The sequence below is a fragment of the Gorilla gorilla genome, chromosome 9 (assembly GCF_029281585.2).
Source record: "Gorilla gorilla gorilla isolate KB3781 chromosome 9, NHGRI_mGorGor1-v2.1_pri, whole genome shotgun sequence".
Classification (NCBI taxonomy): Eukaryota; Metazoa; Chordata; class Mammalia; order Primates; family Hominidae; genus Gorilla; species Gorilla gorilla.
The window spans coordinates 133,840,959-133,861,778 of record NC_073233.2 but is presented as its reverse complement, the minus strand read 5'-3'; the positions used below and the strand labels follow the sequence as shown (position 1 = coordinate 133,861,778).

Here is a 20,820-nt window from a genome sequence, read left to right as displayed (position 1 = left end):
TGGCAAAGCACCCTTTAAACAGACTTCTGCCCTGGTGTTCTCCGTCTCGACTCTCCTCCCCCAAACACTAGGCCCCCACAGGTTCTGGCACAGCCAGCCAAGTCCCACAGCTGTTTCTAATATTCTGCACACACTTTATTGAAATGAGAAGCCCCGTTTATCATCCTTCAGGCCCCTGCTCCTCCTGATTAGGTACAGATGACCTGACAGTCAGCGGGGCCTGAGCCAGCAATCAAAGAGGAGATTGTTCTGAGCCAGGAGGTGAGAGGGGCAGAGGCCTGGGAAACCGAGCAGGGTCCAAGGAGACTTGGGCCAGCCAGGAGGAGATGGGGGAGGTTCTCAGGCTGGGGGAAGGAGGGGAGGGCAGGGCTGAGTAAATTCTTCAAGGACCCCTGGTTTGCTCATCTTCTCTGGCCATATATTCTCTCTGGCCTCCGAGCCTCCTTCAAAAGGCTTGCATTCTGTGCTAGAAACATCTCCTCATCTCCAGTCTCCAAACTCAGCCCCCATTTTGCTTTACTTTCATCTCTCAACAATACCAGTAAACCTCTCTGGATGTAATAAAAAAACAGGGCATCTCTCTACCCTTGGCATCTCCATAATTCTACTCTTCCTAGAGCTACAGAATCAAAACTGAAATATTGAAAACAACCTAGAAATCACCTAAGTGTCAATCCTACAGCTCCCTCTACAGCATCCCTGACCAGCGGCTATTCCAGTTTATGCCTGAGCATTCTAAACTGTGCTGTCCAATATGGTAGCCTCTAGCCACATGTGGTTATTTAAAATCAAACTAAAATTTCATTTTTTTTGGTCACACTAGCCACATTTAAAGTGCTCAATGCTACAAGAAATATGAAGGGTCGCATATTTTACCACAGTTGCAAACTAACAAGTTAGTCTGACCATTTCATGGATGCTGGCAGAAGAGATGAGACTCCTGGGTCAGAGACAAAGAACTTTATTATTTATAGCAATATCAGTAACCAGAGTATCAGTATTTTCTTGCTCCAGTTTCCTGAGCTCCAATTCCCACAGGGCAACATGAATGAGGCCAAATGATACCCACACATACAGTGGGTTGCTGTACAAGAAAGGAACCCTGAGTTTAGGAAACCTGGTTCTTTTGCAATGTGCAGTAAGCATCTGCCCTTTGTGCTGGAGGAAGACATTGTCTTCCAAGACTGCTGGTTACATATTAATACAAAAATCCTTGAAAGGTGTCCAGAACAAAGGCAGTGCCTCTGCTTACAAAATGTGTAGAAATGCGGCTGGGCACGGCGGCTCACACTTGTAGTCCCAGCACTTTGGGAGGCTGAGGAGGGCGGATCATTTGAGGTCAGGAGTTCGAGACCAGCCTGACCAACATGGTGCAACCTCGTCTCTACCAAAAATACAAAAATTAGCAGGGCATGGTGGCGCGCACCTGTAATCCCAGCTACTCGGAAGGCTGAGGCAGGAGAATTGCTTGAACTCGGGAGGTGAAGGTTGCAGTGAGCCAAGATTGTGCCACTGCACCCCAGCCTGAGTGACAGAGTGAGATTCTGTCTAAAAAAAATAAAAAATGTGTAGAAATGCACGAGACCCATGGGGAATTGTCTCCCAACACAGTGTGGATATGAAACATTGCCATCATTGCAGAAAGTTCTATTGGAACTGCAGGGCTCTAGGGAATGTGGAACTCACTTATTTGCTAGGTCCTTTCCATCATTTCTGAATCCTGGCCCAAGGAGTCACAGAAAAATAAGCAAGCACTGCCGCTTTGTTACAGGAAAGAGGTCCTGATCCAGACCCCAAGAGAGCGTTCTTGGATTTCACGCAAGAAAGAAAAGCAAAGTGCAAAGCAAAAGCAAGTTTATTTAAAAAGTAAGAAATAAAAGAATGGCTACTCCAGACAGAGCAGCCCTGAGGGCTGCTGGTTGCCCATTTTTATGGTTATTTCTTGATAATATGCTAAACAAGGGGTGGATTATTCATGCCTCCCCTTTTGAGACCATATAGGGTAACTTCCTGACGCTGACATGGCATTTGTAAACTGTCATGGCGCTAATGGGAGTGTAGCAGCGAGGACGACCAGAGGTCACTCTTGTGGCCATCTTGGTTTTGGTGGGTTTTGACCAACTTCTTTACTGCAAGCTGTTTTATCAGATCTTTATGACCTGTATCTTGTGCCGACCTCCTATCTCATCCTGTGACTTAGAATGCCTTAACCAACTGGGAATGAAGCCCAGTAGGTCTCAGCCTCATTTTACCCAGCGCCTATTTGAGGCGGAGTTGCTCTGGTTCAAATGCCTCTGACAACTTTGCATGCTCATGTGTAAATTTCAAGGTGTTTTCCTTGAGGCAGATGTTCATCACATTATAATCACTGTCTTTCTGAACTCAGCCATGAAAGGCTGAGTCTGATTTCATGTGCTCTGTCTTCATAATGACACTGTGAGAAGAGGAGATCAGAGTAATCCAGGAGGGGCAAATGGCTCTGGCAAAGGCCCAGAGGTGGGGTGAGCAGGGCATGGCTGGAGGGGCTGGGGGGCACACAGGTGAAACGACCAGGACACTCTTAAGTGGTCAAACACTCTAGCAAAGCGAACATTTACAGGCATCAGGATAACAGAAGAGTTTGAGGGGGAGATTGCTGAGCCCCACCCCCAAGGGCTTCTGATTCATGAGGTCTGTGGTGGGGCCCGAGAATTTGCATTTCTAAGAAGTTCGTAGGTGCTGCTGCGCTGCTGCTGCTGATCTGGGGACCACATCGTGGGAACCGCTGCTCTAGTGTGATAGATGCACTTTGGGCAGCATGCTAGTGACACGTGGATGGACAATTCTTTTATTTGTTCTAATGCACATTGGAAAAATGCAACTAGCACATCAAACTAGTTATATTTTTAAACAATCAGTAGATTTAAGAATATAGTTACATATACATGTAGCTGTGTGTAGTATGAAGACTGGCGAAGATGGTGATGGTGCTACGGGAATGATTGAGGTTTGGGCAGTGCTGACGCAGGAAAGGGCCAAAAATGGGATTCAGACAGGACCCAAATTCCACTTCCACTGTGTGATGGCAGATGCAGCCTCTCAGCTTCCTTGTTTATGAAATGGCATTACTGCATTTCCATGAGTGTTTCTCAGGATGTGTGAGGATCAGCTAACAACTAACTAGCTCCTTCCCTCCTTTCCATCCTTCCGCAGGAGGAGGGCACAATCCCTGCCCTTGGACTGTTCTCATTCTAGGCGACAGGCTCTGTCACCTTTAAATGCCAAGAAATTGTGAGGGGCTATTAGAATCCCAGGTCCCCACCCTTAAGACAGAAGCCACCCCTCCCTCTGGCTGAAGCCTGAGGATTCCGGAAGGGGAAGCAGGCTTGGGCTGGGGAGCAGAGGGTCCCGCAACCGTCCCCCCCGATGGGCAGGCACAGACTCTGGGCCCCCAGCTCCCCTGCCTCCCCGGGCTCAGGCGGCACAGTGCAGTCCCGTGGGGCAGCAGTGCCTTTTCTAATCTTGCTGTCTTAGGTTAATATCAAAGCTACTTGGCGAATCCTGAGCCCGTGCCCATGTGAGGTGGGTGGACCTGGGTCTGGCCTGGAGAATCCATCCAGGACTGAATACACGTTCCTTTTTCAGGGGCAGTAGGCCCCGTCACAGGGCCTAGTCTTAATGGTAGTGGGGCAGCAGCAGAGAAAACAAATGACTTAACAAGGAAAATTAAAATATTCTTGGGATCATCAGCATGGAGAAACCTCTCTGGAGGCACCCTCCAGGAAGCTCATACTCCAAGCAACTGGTCTTGCTCCTGTCCAAAGGACTACTAATGGGAGGGGTGACGATGGGAGACACGCAGCGTTTAAAGTGAACCCCTAAATCCATGTCTTTGGCGGAGCCCTCTAGATTCTAGTGGTGTTTCCATCACACCATTCATTCCACAGGGCTTTCTGCTCCCTTCCCTCCTCATTTTAATGATCTCAGACAGACATAAAAATGGCTGAGCTCAGCATAAGTGACTGAGACATGAGCATTGCCTCAGGGTCCCCGTGGACCCCAGCTGGGTACCATGCCGCCCTAGGTTCTACTTTGACAGGATAAAGTGAACTCATATATTCAGTTGTTTTAAGTGAGCTAACGCTAGGCAGTGCCAGAGGACGAAGACATAAATCTTTCCTAGAGCTCAGAGTCACTGCCAAACACCTTGGATAAAACTTTCTGCTTGTTCAAGATGGTTTTTCCTCCCCTCTAAAAATGAGGAGGGGAAAAGTACTAAAAAATCTAAGGGGCTAGCAGGAGGGTGTTAGCAGATTCTGGGACTGACAAACTTGTCAACGCTTTGGCCTCATAAAAATTCTTTTTGTAAGAAAGGCAAACTTTTAAATCGATTTTTCTTACCGCTCTTAGTGGGTACCAAGGGTGTCACTGGTCACCTGGTCTGCCTGTGTGTTAGCCCTGGCTGGGGAATGAAGGCTTTTCTTATATCTCTGCAGGCTTCATTTGCATCAGAGGTGGGACAGCTTGTTACATATCACCCTTGGCTGTGATCATAGCCTCAGATGCTTCTCAACTGGAGCAAACTCAAGCAGGCGGTTTGAAAACATTTTGAAAACCTCCCAGCCAGAAACCTTGTTCCAGCAGTGCAGAGCAGCTCAGGTAAGAGGCAACGAGTGGTGTGCCCCACATGGCCTCTGTGTGGCTGAGAATGAACTGCTTTTTTCCCTTTCACTGATTTTCTTTGCAGTTTTTATTCTTTGCAAACACTTTATAGCAACAAACACGTAAAAGAAAGTCACCCACACTCTTATCAGCCCTATAATTTGTCAAATGGCTTTGTGTTTCTAAGTTTCTTGCCTATACACATACCTTCTATTTTTATTTTTTTATTTTCTGAGACCCAAGTCTCACTCTGTTGCCCAAGTTGGAGCGCAGTGGCATGATCTTGGCTCACTGCAACCTCCGCCTCCCGGGATCAAGCAATTCTCATGCCTCGGCCTCCCAAGTAGACGGGACTACAGGAATGTGCCACCACGCCCAGCTAATTTTTGTGTTTTTAGTAGACAAGGGGTTTCACCATGTTGGCCAGGGTGGTGTCGAACTCCTGACCTCAGGTGATCCACCTGACTTGGCCTCCCAAAGTGTTGGGATTACAGGCATGAGCTCCTGCACCTGGCCTGTACACATACCTTTAAAGTATAACTGTGACCAGGATTCTAGCACCCCTAACCCCACTCTCCTTTTTTTCAGTCAAGAATCCTCACCTAGATCCGTGTTCTAAAACTTTGCTACTCAAAGTGTGGTCTGGAAACTAGTAGCAGCACCACCCCAGACCTACTAACCCAGAAATCTGCAGGTTAACGAGATCCCCAGGAGATCATATTTATGTTAAAGTTTGAGATAGAGTGTTCTCAAACAGGGATCCCCAGCCTTTCTGCCACCAGGGACTGGTTTTGAGGAAGACAACTTTTCCACGGACAGGGGTGTGGAGGGAATGGCTTCGGGATGATTCGGGTGCATTGCATTTATTGTGCACTTTAATTTCTGTTATTATGTTGTAATATATAATGAAATAATTACACAACTCATCATAATGTAGAATCAGTGGGAGCCCTGAGCTTGCTTGTTTTGCAACTAGATGGTCCTATCTTGGGGTGATGGGAGACAGCGACAGATCATCAGCATTAGATTCTCATAAGGAGCGCGCAACCTAGATCCCTCACATGCACAGTTCACGATAGGGTTTTGTGCTCCTATAGGAATTGAATGGCGCTGCTGATCTGACAGGAGGCAGAGCTCACGTGGTAATGTGAGTGATGGGGAGGGGCTGTAAATACAGATGAAGCTTCGCTCGCTCACCTGCCACAAACCTGCTGGGCAGCCCGGTACTGGTCAGTGACCCGGGGGTTGGGAACCCCTACTATAAAACACATTAGCTAAGACAAAACTCTACTACAAATTGGGGTTACACAATTTCCTCCTTCCCTCCTTCTTGCCATAGTTGTGGAACATCTAGGGGGTGCTAGGCACTGGGTTGGGTGCTGGGCCTGACAGAGAGCCAGGTCCATTACAAATGGTCTCTATCTTCAAGCCACGTAGGCCTGTCAAAGGCTGAAGCATGATAGCACTGTGGTGTCAGGGAGGAATAGGATTGTAGAGCTGGAAGAGTCCTGGGGAGGTGGGGCCCAGGCAGGTGATGTGGCTTTGTCCATGGCCACAGAGCAGGTTCATGGGCAGGCAGGACTTGAGCCCAAGCTTCCTCCCCTCACGTGCACTCACTCTGCCGGCAGAATTCGGACCCCTGGCAGACAAGTTGGCATATGGAGATGCATAGAAATGAAATGCCCGAGCTTGCTGCCAGGTCCTCCTCCGTCAGGCATGCCCCTGGAGACCACCTCAGTGCCGACCCTCCCTGCCTCTCCCCTCGGCTAGCACAGCCTCTTGCTCAGGTGTCTAAGGGGCTTTGCTCCTAGCATATCTCCTGACCTTTTTGAGACAAGAGAGATCTAGCATTTGATTCAAAACTGTAAAGAAATCTATTCTCCACAAAGTAATGTATGGACTGAATACATTACTCCTGCCAAATGGATCCCATCAAATAAAATATCAGAGGAACTTTTGGAAATTGGTTAAATGGATCTAAAACTAATCTTGAGGAATAAACTGAGTAATGACATTTTTTCAAATATGAGAGATAATGAAAATAGCCAAGAGGGGGAACAAGTCCTTAAAATAAAACACATTGTATAACAATAATACATAAAACTGTGGTGTTGGCCCAAGAATAAACTGGCATTAAGTAGATACCCAGAATCTTGTTTTATGTGTCAGGTATGTAGAAATTTAATATGACAAGGAAGATATAATAATAGGAAATAGAGGTTTCTCGGTGATATACCTCACACCAGAACAAATTACAGATGGACTAAAGCTGAGTATCTTTTTAAAGATAAAAATCACAATAACTAAAAATAAAATTAAACATGTTTTCTAGAGCAGTGCTAATATTCTAGAACCAGTAGACAATCAATTATTGATATATTTCATTACAAAAAATTAAATAACTTTGTGTGAAACAGCTATAACACATTTTAAAATGCAGTCAGACTGAGATGGACAATATGTTGTCAGTAAAATAGAAGGTTAATGTCTTTATTTTATTTGGAAAAATAAATTCACACATATATTTCACACAACTTGACAAGGAAAACATTAACATCCCACAAGATAAATGGGCAAAGAACACTACAGATGCTTTTCAAATGATGAACCACTTTAAAAAATATAATCTTGTTTGTACTAAGAGAAACATAAACCAAAAAAGTTACCAAGCAGTTTTAAAATGAAAATATCCCTTGCTGGTAAGGTGAGGTGAATTTGGTGTGCAACTATATATTGGTATAGCCAGTCTACTGAATGCAATGTAGCTCTAACAAAATCTGTTAAATGCTGTTAAAGTGCTTCTAGTTTTTGACCTGGTACTCGCACTTAATGTCTCTAATCTTAAGAAATAATTCGGAATATTGGGCGAGAAGATATTTACTGCAGCATGATTTATAATTAAAGCTTTGGAAAAATGGACATCCTATAAATGTTCAACAAAGTCAGCTATATGCATATTCACTAGATAGGACAATCTGGTCAATTATTATTTTGAAAATATAATCCCAAACACTGTGTGGCAACATGAAAAAAAAACTTGAATGTTTCAAATAAAAAGATATAATACTATAATTAACCACAGATGTTTATATTAAGAACACGACTATATCAAGCTGATAATTTTTATGATAAGGTCTTTGGATTGTTGATATTTTGCTCTACTTTGCTGTTTCATTGCTTTTATAATATGAACACTAAATTAAAAATAATCCACATTCAGCATAAGCTTGGTATAAAGAGATGGTCACATGGGGAAGGAACCAATGCATCTGAACGCTAAGACAGGGTGCAATTAGAAGTTAACCACCCCATTTTCATTTGTGGAAAACAATCTTCTTTTGTGCAAAGCTTCTCAGACTCATGTTGCTCCACCTGTGTAGCTATTGTGTGTAGGGTCATGGAAACATGGTGTCTTAGAATGGACAGAGTCTCCGAGATCATTTTATTCTAAACTCCTGGTTATTCAAGAACCAGAACTACAGCATCTGATTAACTATTCATCTTCTGATTGATTGAATGCTCTCATGAATGGGGAGTTCACCACCTCACAAAGCAGCCTGCTCAGTCTGTGCCTTCTAAATCATGCCTGAGGCCATTATACATGACCTATACATGTTACCTCCGAATAGAACAGAAAGCAGAGATTTCAAGCCATGATCACACACTAAGGAACTGGAGTGAGGCAGTACCATTCTTTCTAGCAACAGAAAAATATTAAGCTCAAAATAGGAGACCATCTTCATTTATGAAAATTATATTCTAGAAACTGGAATAGAGAAACCCATGGTTATTCTACTGAACAGAAATAATTATGAGCAAAGGTTAATTCCCAAAGAAAAATGCTACAGATAGTTGCCATGCTTCTCTAGAGACTTATGAAAACTTTCAGTTCTTCTGAATACAAGAGGGAGAGAGAGCCCCTCTTCAGAGCTCATCTTTATTATATCAGAGCCTCTGGCTGTTTCTAACCTCAGCAGAGATGGAAGGCTGATAAACCGGTAAAGGAGGGCCAGGCAGTTCCAGACATGGGCCTGTGGGCCCCTCCGTGGGTTTGCCAAACACAGTGGGACATCTCTCAGCCAAGAATCATCCCAGTTCAGGTGTGTTTTCTGTATTTCACTAGAAGAATCTAAAAGTTTAATGTTTAAAGGGGGATGGAAAATCCACATTAAAAATGGAGAATGGTGCTTCAGCCCCACCCACATTTAAAACTGATAGTTTGCAAAGCAGTAAGAGAAACCAGCCAATGGCTCAAACTGCATCTCTCCAGGCAGACACCAGGCAACACAGTGAGGGGCAGCGAAGGAGGGTGTGGGAAGTCCAGACCCATCCTTCTGAGGGACCCAGGCAGCATAGGAGGGTGGCAAGGGATAAGGCAGAACCCCGAGGGTGAAAACATCAACCTGTGGATGTGAGCAGCAGAACGGGAAGAGGAGTCAGCAGACAGAAATGAGAAGGGGAGGCTGGGCGCCGTGGCTGACGCCTGTAATCCCAGCACTTTGGGAAGCCAAGGCGTGTGGATCACCTGAGGTCACGAGTTTGAGACCAGCCTGACCAATACGGTGAAACCCCATCTCTACTAAAATAACATACAAAAATAAGCCAGGCATGGTGGCATGTGCCTGTAGCCCCAGCTACTCGGGAGGCTGAGACAGGAGAATTGCTTGAACCGGGGAGGCAGAGTTTGCAGTGAGCCGAGATCACGCCACTGCACTCCAGCCTGGGCAACACAGTGAGACTCCATCTCAAAAAAAAAAAAGAGAGAAGGGAAAATGTCAAATTCTCTCAGCCACGGATTAGCAAAAGTATAGAAAATGTTGGGGTTGAGTGCCTCTTGGATTCCTTCTAGGGCAAAAAGTTGGTATTCCCTGTAGCATAGAACAAGACTGTGATGATTTCATAGTCTGTGGGTTAATATGATATGAGGGTCTTGAATATACATCATTATTCCCCAGAAGTAGTGGAGAGTTGAAGTGAGAGGGTTAGGATTGAAGAGGATCTGACCTTTCTGTTACTCCCTTGGGAAAAGCAGTACGTGCAAGATGGCTGGGCTCCTGAAGACCCTCCTGCAAGGCTGAGCATGATGGGCTGTCTGTACAATGTGGGTGAGAACATAGTAATGCCCCCCGGTTCAGAGAGCAAAGTGCAGGCCCATCCCAACAGCTGGACTGTCTCTGCAGGGGTTCTCTTTCTAATCTAGGTCCTGACTTGAATCAAAAGGAAGGACACTGAGCCTCTCAGAGGACCAGGAACCAAGCCAAGGCTTGACAAAACCAGCCTCTCTCTCTCTGCTGTCTGGAAAGGTACTGCTCACCACCCACCACCCCCATCACTCCTCTCAGATTTTCCACTGTTGGTCATATGTGCAGAGACCGCCAGCAGCTTTCATGGTGACCGAGCTTTGCTGAGGAGGATCAACACTTTCTCATGACCAAAAGCAATAATGTCTCTTGAAAAGCAGCTGTCACACATCCTACCAGACTATGACCAACTTATTTGCCTTTCCTATTATTAATGGTTGCCTTAGATCCAGCACCTAACATCATAGCAGCCGTGTTCCATGCGAGGTGTTCACTCACCCACTGGAAATCACAGTCCTGCTCTATGTAATCATGAATTTCAATATGCTAACAGTATTAAGCTGGCCAAGATAAACTTAATGGATTTGGTTTAGTATTTGGTGCCAAGAAACATACAGCTGATGAACCCAGCTCACAGTTGCACTGAAATCACCTGGTGTTTCCTTGCCTCTCTATCTACTCTGTCCTCAGGCAGGCACTGAGAGAGATGACCTTGGCCAGGCCATGCAGGAAGACGGGAAAATTGCTTACAGCTCTGACAGGAGCTGCACCCTGCAAAAAACAGCCTTTGGATTGTTGACTCACCAAACTAGCCAGTTCGTGTTAATGCAGCTGTGACACAGGATGGCTTTGCTGCCTCCTAGGTGGTGAGACAAAGGGACGTGAGGAGGGGGCAAAAGGGAACACAGAAAAATACCTGGTTCATGCAGACCCGTGGGAACAGCTGCCAAACAAAAATTACTGAGGACATTTGTGAGGGTAACTGGCGGAGATCTTACCAGAGATTTGAACTGTAAAGGAAAGTGGTAAAGTTTTATTTAGGACACCCAAGGCGGAGCTGAGCACGGTGGAAGGTCCAACTCGATTCTCGAATAGTAAGAGAACAAAGTATCTGGATACACTTCTCATGCTCATTCATCCTGTGCCATATAATTGGGGTTCAAAACTAGGATGGAAAACCTAAAAAAAAATTATTAGTGAATGAGGAAGTGGCAAAAGAAAAAAAAATTTACTCAACAAAGACAAAGGTTCCTGGGGCACTTAGAATGCACTGGGCACTGTGTTAGGGGTATTGAATGGACAAGAGTGATCACCAGCTTCCAGTCCAGAGAGGAAGGCAGATGTAGGATAAGGAGAACCAGGATGGACACCGAGCAGCAGGAGTTCCATGTGTTACAAGTTCTGTCCCCAAGGGCCTCTCTGCCTGAGGGTCTCCCGCTGGGACGGCCGTCTTCGTTACCACTGCTCTACCTGCACTTGCGGCTCCCTTATGGAAGTGGGTATTTCTGGGCTCTGCCCTCGGAGAGTCTGCTTTCATCTGCATGGGGAAGGAAATCTGTATTTTTTTCCCCGGGCTCTCCAGGTAATTATGATAAACTGGGTCTGGAACACTTCCTCTCATAGACTCAGGTTAGAAAGTTGCTGGGTGGTACAAAGTCCATGCTGAGAAGGCACAGTTGAATACATCCTGCTCTCCTGTAGGAGATCCTGAGTGTCCTCTCCTCTGGGAGCCAGCCTAGATGGTGTTAGGGTCCCTCCTCTGTGCTACACTAGTGATCTGGGCCCGCTTGCTTTAGCACAGTCTGTTATCATGCTGGCTTATTCTAGGTCTCCGCCATTAGGCTCTGAATTCCAACATGGCTGTTGTATCTCACTCACCTCCTTTTCCCTGGTGTTTAGCATAAAGGGTATACAATAAATATCTGTTGCTAAATGAGGGAGCGTGTTTTTTTTGAGAAAGAGTCTCACTCTGTCGCCCAGGCTGGAGTGCAGTGGCATGATCTCGGCTCACTGCAATCTCGGCCTCCTGGGTTCAAGTGATTCTCCTGCCTCAGCCTCCTGAGTAGCTGGGATTACAGGCACGCATACCACCACGCCCAGCTAATTTTTATATTTTTAGTAGAGAAGGGGTTTCACCATGTTGGTAAGGCTGGTCTTAACTCCTGACCTCGTGATCCGCCCTCCTTGGCCTCCCAAAGTGCTAGGATTACAGGTGTGAGCCACTGTGCCCAGCCACGTGATGATTTTTATGTATTTCTGAGCCCTGCTCTCCGGGAGAAAACATGGGCAGGGTGACATGAAAGAGGGATATCAAAATAGATATGTCAGGAACCACCATCCCACCGATGACAGGGCCACTCACTGCAGCCACTGGTGCAGTTTGGTGCCGTGACAGAGCTGGTACCGGCGCTCTGGTTACAAGATCCGCTCCGGCTTTCTGGGGGACTCTCCATTTACCCCATCTTCTCAAGCTCACTACACTTTACTTTTGAGTAGGAAATATGAAAAATTAAAAAGTATCTCAATGGGACTTGTGGGAAAATGTCCAGGATTCTCAGACATACCTTTAAATTCTTAAAAGCAAAAAACTTTTGCTCTCTAAAATGTTACTTCTTTAATAGGGTATGTGGGTTTTTTTTTTACCCTCCCCTGACTGCTTTTAAGAAATGCCCATAATACAGCCACACTTTTAGAGACTATGAAATAACTGATGAGGGAGTAAATCTCTAATTTGAAGAGAAGCAAAATAGAAAAATACTCTGAAATTCTGTATGTCCCTTGAAACATTAAAGAAGTAAAATACTTTTCTTTCAAATGGTTTCACTTTTTAAAAGTTTTAATCTGTACTTTCACTTAAGAACATGCATGTGCATGCATGGGGGAGTTTAAGGCGGGGAGCGGGGAAAGGCATAAATGGCTGGAAAGGGCACCTGTGAGTGAGGTCTGAAGACATGGGCTTTTTCCTACTCGCTCTGCTTCCAAAATCAGCGAAGCTCTACCGCCCTCTCGTGACACAGTAAGATGCTCCCAAGAGGCACGATCTGCTCAGATTGTATCAACCAAATCCAAAAACACCCCCACAGCCCACATTGAGACATTACCTGTACAAAGATTAGAATAAGAAATAATCTTGCCTTTTTTTTATTCAAAAGGATCACAAGCTTCACATCAATTTGGTTTCAAAAAGACCTCATGTCTTAAAACTAAGTACTGTGACATTTATTTTGCCATCTGTGACAGTTTCACATTGAAAAAGCCTCAGCATAAAAAAATTACCTTCAAAACCCACTGAGACATTCTCACATAAACTAGGATACTGCACAAACAATAAAGTTCTTTCTTCAATAGTCAATCTTTTCAATTTCATCCATGTCTTCAGCGTTGAGTTGCTTAATACTGCTGTCTAAAAGAACAAAAGAGAACAGAACTAGTCTTACGTCAGGGTCTAAATGGAACTTCATTCCATCCATATTTCTGAAGACAGTGATACCTCATATAGAAAGCCTTGGTATAGGAACATAAGGAAGGAAGGGTGCCAAAATCACTGACCAATACTAACTCAAACAGCATCAAATGCACCAGACCATGGAATGTATGTATCTAGATACGCTGGGGCAGAGAAGGCCAGAGTGGAAGTGAGGAGAGCCTGGGAGGGACTGAGGCTCTTCTACTGCAGTCACTTCCTGAGACCAGGGCCTTAGGAGCTCACCATAGCGACAATGGCCTTAACGCATCTTCCTCACCCTGTCCTCCCCAGTTAGCCTAACACAGGGGCAATTAACCTACTTCCCTGAAAGGTCGGTGGATGTGCTATACTCAGTCTGCCAACCTGTGAAAATTATATTCCAAATGGCATGTGTGTGCCTGTGTGCACTTCCCTGGGGACAGCGCTTATTGCTTTCTACAAGGTTAAGTACCACTGTCCTGGAAGGTGTTCCTTCTCCCCTGCTCCCCAGCCACATCCATGGGCTTTGGGGCACAGGACAATTTGAACCATGGGACCTTTTGAGTTTCCATCAGAGAAATCTGCCAGTCCAGAGTTCCAGCAGGCCATCATCAGAGCCTGCCTTGTTTAGATGGGGGACTGGAGGAAAGGTCGCGGACTTCAGAATTTAGGACTTTCCTGTTTGGGAGGGTGGGCAAGAGGAGGGAAAAAGCGTAAGTAAAAGAGGAGAACTGAAGAGAATCTTAAAGGATGTTACTACTTTGCTTAGGGAATTTCTTTATAAGATACGAAAATCTGCTTCTGTAATCTGCTCTGCCTTCACAAGATGTGAAATTCTGACTCCAGAATGAGTTATAACATGTAAATCTGAGCTCAAATTTTATTTTTTTGAGACGCAGTCTCGCTCTTTCGCCAGGCTGGAGTGCAGTTGTGCGACCTCAGCTCACTGCAACCTCCGCCTCCTGGGTTCAAGCGATTCTCCTGCCTCAGCCTCCCCAGCAGCTGAGACTACAGGCATGTGCCACCACGCCCAGCTAATTTTTGTATTTTTAGTAGAGATGGGGTTTTACCATGTTGGCCAGGATGGTCTGGATTTCCTGACCTCGTGATCTGACCACCTCGGCCTCCCAAAGTGCTGGGATTACAGGTGTGAGCCACCACACCCGGCCTGAGCTCATATTAATTCTGCTTGATCAAAATAATTTTTAATTACCATATAAGCATTATATAATCATCTGTCTCATATTAGAACCCTGGTCCTGTGAATTAGAAGCCTTCCAGCTCGTGCATTCTGCTTCTACTACTCTCATGAGCCCCTGGACTCCAGCTCTCCAGCACACATCATCGCTGTCAGACCGGCAGGTCTGTAGTTCATATTGTGAGGGTGGTGCTACTTACTAAAGTGGTCCTGGATCTTCATGAGCGAGGGCAGCTTATCCACTTCAATCATGTTGAAGGCAAGGCCTTTTTTCCCAAAGCGCCCCGTCCGCCCTATGCGGTGGAGGTAGGTCTCATAGTCCGGCTCCTCTCCTTGTTTTACAGGGAGATCAAAGTTCACAACAATTGTGACCTGCTTCACATCAATCCCTAGGAGAGGAAAAACACTGTAGGGTCCTGCAATGCTTTCCTCAGTACACGGGCCATTCAAGTACCATGTCTGCCAAGGGAATTCCTATTTATAGAGAAAATTTAGAAATCCAACCAGGGCTTATGGAATTGAGACAGGTACTTTGGTTAGGAAGTTTGCTTGCATGCTGTGATGTCTATGATGCTAGATGAGCGTGTCCATAGAGAATGCTACAGAAATGTAAATATACACAAGGCGTGTGTGTGTGTGTGTGTGTGTGTGTGTGTGTGTGTGTGTGTGTGTGTGGTGGAGAGGTACCCTCACCAAGCCCACAGAGCCACCCTCTCCTCTCTGCTCCTGCTGTGCCAAGTCCCCAGCAGGCCCCGTAGTCTCACACCCGCTTACCCATCATGGGGCTCTGGCTCTGCTCCATTTCATGGCTACTGTTCTGGTCAGGTCTTTTTAAGCCCTTGCCTCAGTGGTTACAACAACTTCCAGACTGGTTTCTCACCACTCTCTTCCCCTACTCCTCTCATGTCTCCTACGCGATGGTCACCACAGCAATGTCCAGCACACTTGTGTTCAAAACCCACTGCCCGAATTGTACAGGAAAAGTACAAGCAATTCAAGACCTCAAGCCACCTAAAGTCTCATCTCTTTCTCTCCTGACTCTCAAATACAACACTCCAGTCAAGGTCTGGCCATTTCCTGAACAAATGTAAATTCTCATTCAACTGAACTGCTACCCTTCCTGCAAAACTTTTTTCTTTTTTTTTTTGAGATGGAGTCTCGTTCTGTAACCCAGGTTGGAGTGCAGTGGCACGATCTTGGCTCACTGCAACCTCTGCCTCCCGGGTTCAAGCGATTCTCCTGTCTCAGCCTCCCGAGTAGCTGGGATTACAGGTGCCCATCACCATGGCTGGCTAATTTTTGTATTTTTAGTAGAGAAGGGGTTTCACCATGTTGGTCAGGCTGGTCTTGAACTCCTGACCTTAAGCAATCCACCCGCCTCGGCCTCCCAAAGTGTTGGGATTACAGGCGTGAGCCACCGCACCCACCCCTGCAAAACCCCTTTCAGATTGAAGGCTGCCTCGGAAGACTTCTGCACTTCCCCTCCCCACTGTACCTTCCTTCTCAACATTAACAAGCTGTCCGGGTCAGGATCCTTGCACTCCTTGCACTGTGCCTTGACCTGGAGCTCTCTGTGCCTTCCTTCCTCTAGGGTCTAGGGTTACGCTGTCCAATATGATAAATGTTAGCACCATGTGGCTATATTTAAATAAAATTAAAAATTCAGTTTCTCAATCACACTAGCCAAATTTCAAGTGCTCAGGAGCTGATATGGCTAGTGGCTACCCACTGAAGAGCACAGAATAGAACATTTCCATCACTGCAGAAAGCTCTGTTGAATAGTGCCAGTGTAGAGAGGGAAGAGCCTAGGCTGTGAGCTCTGAAGGGATAGAGACATCATCCTTTTTTCAGGATACCTTTCCCAAGAGCAGAGTCAGCATCCACTCCTAGCATGGCAGGTTGTCAGTTCTCTGTGCTAAACTAAGAATGAACTAGGAAATGTGGTTTGAGTATGGGGTGCAAGCAATGATTTAGGAGGGATGAAGAAACCCGGAAGGCCCTTCTCTTGAAAAAAAAAAACAAAGGATTTTTTTCACCAGTAGTCAACACTTTTAAAATTAGAAACTCCAGAGAGATGCTCAACATCATTAGTTATCAGAGAAGTGCAACTTAAAACCACAACGAGATCCCAGTATACAGCCACTAGAATGGTTAAAATTAAGAGTGACGTTAGCAATTGCTGGCAAGAATGCAGAGCAACTGGAAGAGTTTTACAGCTTCTTATAAAGCTAAACGTACACTTATCATAGGACCTAACAACCCCACTCTTAGATACTTACCCAAGAGCAATGAAAGCATATCTCTAAATAAAGACCTGCACATGAATTTTTATTACTGCCTTGTTAAATATAGCCACAAACTGAAAGCAATCCAAATGTCCATCAACTGGTGAACAGATGAACTATCAATAGAATACTATCAGCAATTAAAAGGAAATGAACTGCTGGTGCATGTAACAATACTAATGAAATTCATTAGTATTATTATGTCAGGTGGAGGAAGTTACACAAAGGCTATATACAGTATGATTTGATTCTGTGTCTCCAAAAATATGGAGACAGAAATCTGATCAGTAGTTGCCAGGGGCCATGGGATGGAAAGGGAGACTGGCTGAAAAGGAGTGTGAGGAAACTGGGGAGATGGAGATACTCTGTATTTTGATGACAGTGATAGCTGCATGATTGCATGTTTGTCGAAACTCACGAAACTGTACACTTAAAAGGAATGCATTTTATCATATGCAAATTAGAACTCAAGACCTGACTTTTAACACACACCTCGGGCGCAAACATTGGTTGTTATGAGAACCTTCTCTTTCCCATCTCGAAACCTCTGAATGATGGAAGCTCGCTGCTCCACGGTCAGCTCCCCGGTTAACAAAGACACCTGGTGGCCATCCTGTATCATCTCCACGGTCAACCACTTAGCGTTTTGACGAGTCTATGTAAAAAAGCAAAACCCAACACAGCACCCCAAGATTAAGCAAAGCAGCCTAGCTGTGCTTGTGACACCATGCATGCAGGGCGGGGGTGGGAGAGGGCTGCAGAGGAGTTGAGCTTCACCTCTCCCTCAGTCCTCCAGGGCCTTAAAATGTGGCAGGGCATCCTCCCTCCACCTGTGTTTCTAAGGCTTACATCCTCTCCACCAGTCAGACCTCTGGCTTTCTCACGCATGAAATGGAGATAAATGTGCTACATCTGCCTCACATGTGCTATGATGACAAAATGATATCATGTAACAATGGCAACGACAGACACTCTAAGAGTGCTTGCTTCCCATGTGCCAGGCATCTGGCTGAAATCTTTATGTGCATTATGGTAAGGGTCATGTGTTTTCACAACAAATTAATGAAGTAGCAACCTAATTTCATTTAAAAAATTAAAAACAGGCCAGGTGCCGTGGCTCACACCTGTAATCCCAGCACTTTGGGAGGCCAAGGCGGGTGGATCACCTGAGGTCGGGAGTTCGAGACCAGCCTGGCCAGCATGGTGAAACCCCGTCTCTACTAAAAAAATACAAAAATTAGCCAGGTGTGGTGGCAGGCGCCTGTAGTCTCAGCTACTCGGGAAGCTGAGGCAGGAGAATTGCTTGAACCCAGGAGGCGGAGATTGCAGTGAGCTGAGATCATGCCATTGCACTCCAGCCTGGGCAACAGAGCGAGACTCTGTCACAAAAAAATAAAAATAAAAAAATAAAAAATAAATTAAAAATTAAAAACAGACAAAACTCCCAAAGCTTAAAAATGTTATGTAACTTGCCCAAGGTTGCATGGTTAGCCAGTGGCAGAGCTGAGCTTTCTTTTATTCTACAAATATGTTTTTGGTGCTGTCCATGTGCCAGATAGGTGCTGGTCTAGTGCAGTGGATATGGGAGTGAATGAGGGAGAGGAGACCCTGCTGTCATGAAGCTTAAAGTGTTTACGGGGTAGTGAGAAAATAAAACAGATGAACATGAGAATGTCAGAAAGCAAAAAACAAACATAAAAATGGGGTGCTGTTAATAGTGAATAACATCCTTCACCTGATAAAGGGTATCTGTACAAGGTACAATAAACATAAGCTGAAATGGGGAAGTGTTAGAAGCAGTCCCTCTAAAAGAAGGCCCTGTGTTTAACATCACTTTGAAGATCCTATTCCATTACTTAACCTTTTTACGTTTCACCCATAAAATACAGGTAATTTCTGTTTAGAGCTGTTCTGAAGATTAAACTGGAGACACACAAGAAGTGCTGAACATGGTGCCTGGTTCTAGGGCACTTAGGATCGTCCCCCACCTCGGCCTGTAGGCATATCTGGGCTCGATGAAGACACATCCACAGAGTGTACCTGGCAGAAGATGATGGCCTGACCAATGGTGATGCTGCCATAAATGTTGCACAGAGCTTGGTATTTGTCTTTCCTGTGCTCACACAGCACGTAATATTGCCGGATGTTGTTCAGTGTGAGCTCCTCTTTGCGTAACTTGATAACATTAGGGTCAGGGATGATTCGCTCAGCAAAGTGCCACACAGAGTCCTCAAAGGTTGCTGAAAAGAGGAGCATTTGGCATTCGGAGGGTAGAGCTCTGTGATAGAGAGAAGGCTGTCACCAAGCTGCCATCCCATCACTCTTCTTCAAGCACTTCATGCCACTGCCATCAGCCGCTGCACGCACCCCTGTTCCATGTGAGGTGCTGCCTGCAACGACCAGCTGTATCTCCAGGCAGATAGCCAAGGTCCTGCCCCTCCTTGCCACCAAGAATTTAGAAAAGTATATAAACAGAATGTGAAGCGTAGGGCAAAGTTTAGGTATATATTCTGGAGGGTCTGAGGTTTCTCATGCCAACTTCCTCCTTAGGAGAGGCAGACTCATGCAGCCACAAGAAGGGTAGACTAGATGCTCTTTATAGTTATAATCTCACACAAAGGTAAATGGAGATGAAGGAAACAGAGCCAGTTATTTGACAGCAGGCATTATATATCTTGGGAGGGAAAGAACAACCACAACTAACTTGATTCAGAACGGGAAGAACTAGATACAAATTAAAGGGGAGCAACAGGGGAAAGTACAGTGACTGAAATGTACCCATTCTGAACCCAGAATGAATACAGGGCTGATTCACATAAAGTTAAAAAACAGGTGAAATAAATCTGCGGAGTTAGCAGGATAGAGGCTAATCCTTGGGAAAAGAGAGGGACCAGTGAGCAGAAAGGGGTTATTAAGGAAATTCTAGGGTGCTGGTAAAATTTTATTCCTTCATCTGGGCTGCTGTTACAAGAGCATGGCGTCTTGTGATAAATCACTCAATGGTACACTTATCATTGGTGTATTTCTCTGTATATATTTCATACATCAATAAAAAGTTAACTTTTTAAAACAAAATAAATGACAGAGACCAGAGGGAAATCAGCTCTTTTGAGAGGGAGACAGAGCACTTTGAGGAATAAACTGTTAGTGCTAAAAGGGAGTGAAAGAGACCATATAGTCCAGTGATTCTCAAACTCAATTTTAAGCCTAGGGTCTCGATCATCAAACAACAATCCGACAGACCTCTGGTCAATGATGTCAGACCGTCTACCTGTGTTATCTTCTCAGCTGCCCAAATCCCACTAATGTGATCATAAAGAGATAAAAAGAATCCACGAAAAACGTGGAGAATGGGAGAGAAGAAACTGGTGGATAAGTTATCTAAATACATTTTTGGAAGACGGAAGGGGTGGTAAATGAGAAAGTGGATGAAGCTACACCATGAGCACTGCAGAACACAGAGTTGATGAAAACGCAGCTAACCGTTCCCTCAGAACCACCGGGAGGTCTAGGAGCTGCGAGCTCCAGGAACCAGAGAATCAGGGGGAAAGAACTGAAAACAGGACATATGTTAGAAAACATGAGGAAAACTCTGCATTCCACATGCTAGAGCCTCTTGGCCACCTGCTGGGTCACAATCCTGCATCTGGAGAAAGATGGCACAAGGATTTATATCCTAAGGCTTGGGCCATTTTACTGGGATAAATATTGTGGAGAAGTAGTCTAGTTTGAAGCTTAGTGAAAGTTTAAGAGTTTGGATTGTTATTCACAAAGAAAAAATGTATACAATACATAAGGAAAGAAAACCATGGCTGTTCTGTAGAACACACTGGATTTTGAAGACTTAGTATGAAAAAAGAATGTAAAATATGTCATTAATAATTTTTATATTGATTAACTTGTTGAAGAGATATTTTGATACAATGGGTTAAATAACATATATTTATTAATTTCATCTCTTTCTTTTTGGATGTGGCTACTAGAAAATTTAAAATTATACACGTGGCTTGTATTAAGTTTCTGTTTGACATCACTGGTTTAACCTGTTTTAAGCAAATGGAAGGAAGACTGTAACAATGGAGGGCTGATCAACCAACATAAATGCTCTAATTATTACTTAATATTCTCTTGAGTATAAAGTAAAAGAGACTTTCTTAGAAAGCCCTTTTT

The 20,820-nt window shown here is 44.9% G+C and overlaps 1 protein-coding gene across 2 annotated transcripts in view; it reads right to left on the bottom strand.

Annotated features, from left to right (window-relative positions):
- Positions 1 to 12,847: 12,847 nt before the first annotated feature.
- The window catches only part of DDX25 (DEAD-box helicase 25), an 18,832-nt gene continuing 10,859 nt past the window's right edge, over positions 12,848 to 20,820 (bottom strand). For both annotated transcript variants that reach the window (XM_004052393.5, XM_019037389.3), the window contains exons 9-12: positions 18,691 to 18,928; positions 17,143 to 17,305; positions 14,566 to 14,754; positions 12,848 to 13,125 (exon numbers count right to left, since the gene is read on the bottom strand). In XM_004052393.5, the coding sequence (XP_004052441.1) occupies positions 13,064 to 13,125; positions 14,566 to 14,754; positions 17,143 to 17,305; positions 18,691 to 18,928 (652 nt within the window). In that variant the 3' untranslated portion in view covers positions 12,848 to 13,063. The remainder of the gene's footprint in view (positions 13,126 to 14,565; positions 14,755 to 17,142; positions 17,306 to 18,690; positions 18,929 to 20,820) is intronic.